Raw genomic sequence first — 7,968 nt, forward strand, 5'->3', positions numbered from 1 at the left:
AAGGGGGCGACGACGATGACGACCAAGGCGAAATAGGCAGCAGCGACGTGGGGACCCGAAGTGAAGAAGCGCGGGACGGCGGGGACGAAGCAGGTGACGGCGACGATGCTGTTTTGACCTGTGGGCCTTAGGCTGTTAGGAGTAGTGGGCCGTGGTGCCGCGTCGAGTGGTGTTGAGTCTGTGTCCGGCCAGCAGAGTATATAAGTTGAGCCGTTGTAACAAACCAGGACGAAGAACTGAATGCTAAACCGTCCCCAACAATCTCTCCCACGGATCCTGCCGTGTTCCTTCTAGTTCTTCCCCAATTCTTGCTACGTTTCCACCTCATACTCCCTTCAGTTATCTGGGATCACAACATTTGGTATCAGGAGCTTGGTTGATTTGGCTGAATTTTTTTGGGAAAATTGGTTTCATAGCACCGAAAGAATGCGAGAATCAGAAAATACCACCGAAAGTTCGTCGTGCTGTAAAATACCATCGAAAGTGAGCATTCCGTCCACAATCTAGCACTCTGTTACTTTCGCTGTTAACGCTGTTGGTTGCGTCCGTCCGAGGACTCAGCTTCACTGCTTCACTCAAAATTCAAAAACAATCAGGAGCCATGGAAACACGTGTCCAGGCCTATGTCCGTGTCGTTCGTCGCCGGCAGAGGGATGGCCGACACCAGCCCACGCCGCACGGCCTCGTAGGCGTCCTGCTATAGCCACGTGATGGACGTGCCTGAGTCGATGATGACCCCGCCCGTGGATCCAGATTCAGTGACTTTGCTTGAGCAAGTCACGTTCATCTCCTCCATCCATTTTACATCTCATGGCGCTAAGTGATTCCAATGAGAAAACATAGTGCAGAGAGCCCAGACTTGGCATTTTCCGCCTAGGCCGGTGATGCTCACCGACGCGCACTCTCCCTCGCGCACCACGCAGCCCCAACTCGTCGACGCAGGAAGCGGCGTCTCCTTCTTAGACGCCTACCTAGGCGCTCTCGTTGGGCTCTATGTCCCTCGACGGCTCGACGCCATCCCGCCCGTGCGACGTCGCAGGTCGCCAAGCTACTGCACGCCATTGTCTGCAAGCCCCAAGCTACACCGACCGCGCGCGGGGCGGGGGGCGACGCGCGGCTGCCTGGGCCATGGCGGCTCTCGCGCATGGCCATGGCGAGGCATCCCGCGCGGCACGCGGCTCTCTGGCTCGACCATGGCTGGCCTCCCGCTCGGTGGGGCGCACCAGTGGTGGGCGCGGCGAGCAGCGGCAGGGAAGACCAGAGGACGCAGGACGGGGAAGCCGTTGCGGACAGTGGACGCAGTCACATAGACTGGCTGATGGAGGGGTCCCTGATGGAGAGCAGACCCGCCCCAAGATCTGCCAGGACATGCACCTCAGCACGCCCCTCGGCGGCAGTCCGCGTCCCTCTGCACGGCGCGCGGCCTGCCTCGCTGTCCATCAGCAGCAGCCCGGCGTCTTGGTTGCTGAAGGCTGCTCGTCTTCTTCTCTGGCAACAACCCGACGTCCCTGCTAAAGTGGTCGTCCTCGTCTTCTCCACGGTGTCCTGGCCCTCCTCCTTTCTCCGGCACCGACTTGACTTGTAGGAGCAAAGTCACCGAATCTGCGTCCCCCGCCCGTGCCGTTGTCGTTGATGGCGAAGACCAGCGAGTCGATGGGTAGGCGCTTGGTCCCCAGGCTGATGTCGTTGACCGACAGGAAGTACATGTTGGGCAGCGCCGGGTTGATGACGAACGGCGTGGACTGCACCGGCGACCCGGAGCTGGTGTTGGTGCTGTTGAGGTTCGCGAACATGCCGAAGTAGAGCGTGCTCGGCGTCGGCGAGAGGTACGACGTGAGGCAGTAGGAGAACCTGGACGGCTGGCTCACCAGCGACAGCGGCCCATGGCCGAAGCCGACCATGCCGGAGCTGTTGGCGAGGTCACCCGCGTTGAGACTGCCACACCCAAAGGAGATGTTAGCTACCCTGACCTTGGTCGAGCTGGCCGCGCCGAACATGAACGTCTCATTGGCCAGGACGCCAGCGGTGGACACGGTGTCGCCGTAGTAATACTGGTACACGCACATCTTCTTGAAGCAGGAGGGGCTGGAGAGCGCGGCTCACCGCGACGACCGGCACGGGAGGGCTTGGTACATGGCGGACTTCTTCGCGTCGAAGTAGGGCGTGGGCTGGTCGGCGCAGAGCAGGCAGGGCGCGCACTGCGTCCAGATGAGGTCGCTCCCGGTGTCCATGATGGCCGTGTAGTACAGCGGCGGCGTGCCGTGCCGATGGCCAGGTCCACCATGTACTCGCCGCTGCTAGCCGTCACAAGGACGCGCGCCGCTGTGATCGGATCCACCACGGGTGGCGCCGACACAGCGGCGGACTGCAGCGCGGCCACGCGGGCCTTGCTCCGGGCAATGGCGCGGCTGAGGAGCTCAAGCTTGGTGTAGGACGTGCCCGCGTCGACGTGGGTCAACTTGAGCTGGAATCCGACGTTGTCGTTGCAATGAGCTCCGAGCTGCCGAGGCTGAGACAGACGCCGTTAGCTCCGAAGGTGACGAAACGTGATGGAATGCTACTTTCAGTTAACGTTTGCATCTTTGAATGGTATTTTACGTGACAGAGCTCTTTTGATAGCATTTTCCGATTCCTGTGATGTTTCAACGTTATAGAACCAATTTTCCCAATTTTTTTCCCCAAATCCCGACACCGAAGAAGAAGAATCCGCCCAAATTTCATTTGGAAATGGCGGCCTCTGTTGACGAATTGAAGACGACGATGCAGGCCATGGCGAAGTAGTTCGCCGGGTTCCAGGACATGATGGCCACTGCCTTGGACAAGCTTGGAGCGCTCGAGACCTGGAAGGAGACGGCGGACGGGTCGCTCGGCACTCTGTTGCAGAAAACCACGGCGACGGCGACTCGGGTCGAGGAGACGGCGTCGCGTGTGTCTCGCCTCGAGTTTCGTCCTCCACCACCACCGCCGCCCCCGCCGCCACCTCACTGGAGCGCGCAACATCATCCACCACCAGTTGCGGAGTGGAGCGCGCAACACCAGCCGCCACCAGCTGCGGCGGGTCTCGACCTCAACACGGCTCCGGGAGCGTCGTCCAGTGCGACGCCTCCGCGACCGAATTCGCCCATGGGGCACGGCAATGAAACTCAGAACCGGGACGCTGGCGGGTCGCTCCTCGGAGCGGTTCCGCCTCGCCCGGGCAACGGTACGCTCCATGCTCACGTTTCCGTTCCCCCAATCTATCGAGTTCACGCTGCTGACGATGATTCCCAAACTCATAATCCTCCATTTCCTAAAATGGAATTCCCCAAATTCGATGGATTTAACCCCCGTTGGTGGCGGGACCAATGTGAATTGTATTTCGAGGTGTATGCCGTTCAAGCATCGATGAAGACGCGCTTCGCCGTGCTCAATTTCAAGGGGGCCGCGGCGAATTGGTTGCAGACGGTTCAGCGGCGTGGTCGGATTCGGGACTGGGACCAGCTTTGCAACCTGCCAACCTGGTGCTGGCCAAATTCGATAAGGACCAGTACCAGGTCCTGCTGCGGCAACTGGATTCGCTGAAGCAGACCCCGTCCGTGATGGAGTATCATGCAGAGTTTGAGAAACTAGCGCATGGGGTCCTTCTGTACAACCCAGTAATCGACGACACCTTTTTCGTCACGCGGTTCATCAATGGCCTTCATGATGACATCAGGTCTCCCATTCTGCTCCATAGGCCCGGTGATATTGATACGGCTAGTGCCCTCGCCTTGATTCAGGAGCAGGAGTTGGACCAGGGGCGCACCAAATCCTCTGGGCGGGATTTCACCAGAGGGGTGGCCCGAGCGTCATCAGGAATGGACAAGAATAAACAGATTGAGCAAGCAAAACAAGTGCCACCAAGGACCGATGCTGATGATAAACTGGCAAGTCTGAAGTCCTTTCGACGCAGCAATGGGCTCTGCATCAAGTGTGGCGAGAAATGGAGTCCTGCTCATAAATGTCCTCATGTTTCTCTGCATGTGCTCGAGGAGATATTGGATGCCTTGGATATTGTAGAAGGTAATGAAGATTTGGACAGCGAAGAGGAAGATATCTCTAACGAACAAGAAGTATTGGCAGTTCAGCCTACTCCTGTCCATCATAAAGCACACAGACAAACTCTTAAGTTGTTGGCCAAGATTGGTAAGCATCAAGTCTTGATATTGGTTGATTCGGGCAGTGTAGGTACATTTGTGAGCAATCAGCTGGTTCAGCATCTGAAACTCAGTACCACATCTTGTGAGCTGTGTACATTTAGAGCTGCTGATGGAGGGGTCATGCTCTGTGACCAGAAGGTCTCTCAATTGAAATGGTTCATTCAGGGACATCATTTCTTGTCTGATGCCAAGGTGCTTCCCTTGAAGTGTTATGACTTGATACTTGGAGAAGACTGGTTGGAAGAATTCAGTCCAATGACAATTGACTATAAGCTTAAGACAATACAGTTTGTCCATGAAGCTAAAACCATTAAGTTGCAAGGAGTGGTTGATGATCCTACTGTGTGTACACCTGTTACTGCTCACAAGCTCAAAGGATTACTCAAATATGGAATAGTGTCCCACTGTATCCAGATGAGGGTGCCTGCACTTCATGATGTGTCAGCTGTGGATGCTACTATGGGACAACCTAACACTAATGAAATATTGCCACAAGGTGTGTCAGAGTTATTGATCCAGTACAATCATCCTTTTGCTGAGCCCACTGGATTACCTCCAACCATAGTAGCAGATCACAGGATTCCATTGGTGCCTGGAGCCCAACCAGTAAAGGTGAGACCATACAAATACTCACCTATCCAGAAAACTGAGACCGAAAAACAGTTGAAACAGATGCTAGCTCAAGGAGTTATTAGACCTAGTACAAGCTCATTTGCTTCACCAGTGCTACTTGTAAGAAAGAAAGATGGAACTTGGTGCTTTTGCATTGATTATAGACATCTAAATGCCATTACTGTCAAATATAAGCACCCCATGCCAGTTGTTGATGAACTACTTGATGAGTTGGCTGATTCAAAATGGTTTACAAAGTTGGATTTCAGATCTGGTTACCATCAAATCTGCATGGCTGCTGGTGAAGAATATAAGACAACATTCAGAACTCATAATGGGCTAATTGAATTTCTTGTGATGCCCTTTGGCCTAACAAATGCTCCAGCCACCTTCCAAAGCTTTATGAATGAAATTTTTGCTGCCTTGTTGAGAAGAGGAGTATTAGTGTTCATGGATGACATTTTGATATACTCCAAGTCATTGGAAGAGCACATTTCCATTCTTCAGCAGGTGTTTGCAATTATGGAAGAACACAAATTCTTGATTAAAAGGTCTAAGTGTTCCTTTGCCAAGAATTCTGTGGAGTATTTAGGCCATGTAATCTCAAAAGCAGGAGTTGCTACTGATAGTTCCAAAATTCAAGCTGTGAGTCTGTGGCCTACCCCAAAATCAGTGAAGCAGTTGAGAGGGTTTTTGGGTCTCACAGGCTACTACAGGAAGTTCATCAAATATTATGGTCTAATCAGTAAGCCACTTACAGATCTGTTGAAGAAGAATGTGCCCTTTCAGTGGACTCCTGGGGTGAACACTGCATTTGAAACATTGAAAACTCAGCTTGTACAAGCCCCAGTCCTTGCTATCCCAGATTTCTCACAGCAGTTTGTAATTGAGATAGATGCCAGTGATCTTGGAATTGGAGCTGTACTCATGCAAAATCAGCAACCAGTGGCATACTTGAGAAAAGCATTGGGACAAAAAAATCAGGCCTTATCTGTGTATGAAAAGGAATGTATGGCTATATTGCTTGCCATAGAGAAATGGAGATCATATTTGCAGCATCAGCCATTTGTTATCAAAACTGATCACAAGAGTTTACAACACCTCACTGAGCAAAGAATATCTTCTAAGTTGCAGTAAAAGGCTCTGATCAAATTGATGGATCTCCAGTACACCATTCAATACAAGAAAGGGGCTCACAATGCAGCTGCTGATGCTTTATCCAGATGTGAGCACAGTCAAGAAGTTCAGGCTGTCTCTGAGTGTGTACCTACTTGGGTTTAGAGGTTGCAGGAAGATTATGAGGATGATGACCATACTAAGCAACTTCTAACAGAATTAGCTGTAGCACCTGACAGCAACACAGATTATATATTGCACAATGGAGTTCTGAGATTCAAAGGCAGGGTGTGGGTTGGGAACAACAAAATTGCTCAACAACACATATTGATTGCCTTGCATGATAGTGGTGTGGGAGGACACTCTGGTGTCAGTGCCACTTATGCAAGAGTTAAACAGCTCTTTGCTTGGCCTAACCTGAAAGCAAGAATTTATGAGACAATGCCAGACCTGCCAACAAGCTAAGACTGAACGAATTAAATCTCTAGGCCTCTTGCAACCACTGCCTATTCCAGATCAGGCATGGGATATCATCAGCTTAGCCTTCATTGAAGGACTGCCTCCTTCAGACAACTATAATTCACTGTTGGTAGTAATCGACAAGTTCTCAAAGTATGGACACTTTATACCCATCAGACATCCTTTCACTGCATTGCAGATAGCACATATTTTCATGAGTAATGTGTACAAGCTTCATGGGCTTCCAAAGACCATTATCTCAGATAGAGATAGGGTGTTCACCAGTGCAGTGTGGCAGCAGTTGTTCAAATTGACAGACACCAAGCTGATAATGAGTTCATCATATCACTCCCAAACCAACAGGCAGACATAGCGATTAAATCAATGTGTGGAAGGTTTTCTCCGCTGTACTGTTCATTCTTGTCCTCGCCAATGGAGTAAATGGATCTCGCTAGCTGAATTCTGGTGCAATACTTCCATTCACTCAGCTTTGGGCAAGTCCCCTTTTTAGGTGCTCTATGGCTATACACCTCGTCAGTTAGGCATATCTAATCTTCAGCCGTGCAGTATCCCAGATCTGGAGCAATGGCTCACTGATCGGGAATTTCTCTCCCAATTGATCAAGCAACAACTTCAAAGGGCTCAGCAACGTATGAAGTCTCAAGCTGATAAGCAAAGGACAGAGAGAGAGTTTGCTGTTGGTGATTCAGTGTTTCTGAAATTGCAGCCATATGTTCAGTCTACAGTGGCATCTCGGTCCAATCAGAAACTCTCCTTCAGGTTCTATGGACCTTTCAAGATCCTTCAGCGAGTTGGTCAGGTGGCCTACAAGCTTGATTTACCAGCTGATGCCAAGATACATCCAGTGGTGCACGTATCTCAGCTGAAGTGGCACATCCCAGCTACTGCATCCGTAAGTTCTGACCTATCAACTGTCAGCTCTGATCCTACACAGATTCAGTGGCCACGGCGCATCCTGGCAAGGCGATCTATCCGACGCGGCGACTCAGTGGTTCCACAATATCTCATTCAGTGGGGAGAGCTACCACCCGAGATGACCACATGGGAAGACGCCAAGATGCTATCAGACCACCTGGAGGTGATGCAAGTGTGAGTTGTCGGATTTGATACAGCTTGAGGACAAGCTGTCGTTTAACAGGGGAGGAGTTTTATGACCTGTGGGCCTTGGGCCGTTAGGAGTAGTGGGGCGTGGTGTTGAGTCGGTGTCCGGCCAGCAGAGTATATAAGCTGAGCCGTTGTAACAAACCAGGAAGGAAGAACTGAATGCTAAACCGTCCCCAACAATCTCTCCCACGGATCCTGTTGTGTTCCTTCTAGTTCTTCCCCGATCCTTGCTACGTTTCCACCTCATACTCCCTTCAGTTATCTGGGATCATAACAGATGCCCCCCGCGAGACAGTACTGTAGCAAAACGGTTGCGTAAACCTTCCGCACGAAGTCCCACACTGCTGCCGCGGGGTCTCGCCGTCCACCTTCATCGGCGGCCACGGCGGTGGCGGTTGCCTTATTGGCCTTGGCGGTGGCGCCGTAATGAAATGGACCTCGAGCTTGGCCGCCGCCTTCGTTGATGTGGCGGCCACGC

The 7,968-nt window shown here is 52.0% G+C and overlaps 1 protein-coding gene and 1 pseudogene across 1 annotated transcript; one reads left to right on the top strand and one right to left on the bottom strand.

The window, feature by feature from the left end:
* Positions 1-592: 592 nt before the first annotated feature.
* Positions 593-2,622, bottom strand: LOC136544234 (aspartic proteinase nepenthesin-1-like; annotated as a pseudogene).
* Positions 2,623-2,802: 180 nt separating this feature from the next.
* On the top strand, positions 2,803-7,479 carry LOC136544235 (uncharacterized). The gene is made up of 5 exons (XM_066536461.1): positions 2,803-3,202; positions 3,391-5,711; positions 6,072-6,194; positions 6,565-6,654; positions 6,877-7,479. Exons 1-5 carry the CDS (start codon positions 2,803-2,805, stop codon positions 7,477-7,479), a joined length of 3,537 nt encoding a protein of 1,178 aa, XP_066392558.1.
* The last annotated feature ends 489 nt before the right edge of the window (positions 7,480-7,968 follow it).

Source organism: Miscanthus floridulus, chromosome 3, assembly GCF_019320115.1.
Source record: "Miscanthus floridulus cultivar M001 chromosome 3, ASM1932011v1, whole genome shotgun sequence".
NCBI lineage: Eukaryota > Viridiplantae > Streptophyta > Magnoliopsida > Poales > Poaceae > Miscanthus > Miscanthus floridulus.

Excerpts from the sequence above, each read along its gene's own strand:
- LOC136544235 (XM_066536461.1), top strand. The coding sequence starts at position 2,803 with ATGGCCACTGCCTTGGACAAGCTTGGAGCGCTCGAGACCTGGAAGGAG. Across the intron at positions 5,712-6,071 it reads GTGATCTTGGAATTGGAGCT|AGGTTGCAGGAAGATTATGA; the intron begins GTACTCATGCAA and ends ACTTGGGTTTAG. Across the intron at positions 6,655-6,876 it reads ATAGGGTGTTCACCAGTGCA|GTGCTCTATGGCTATACACC; the intron begins GTGTGGCAGCAG and ends TCCCCTTTTTAG.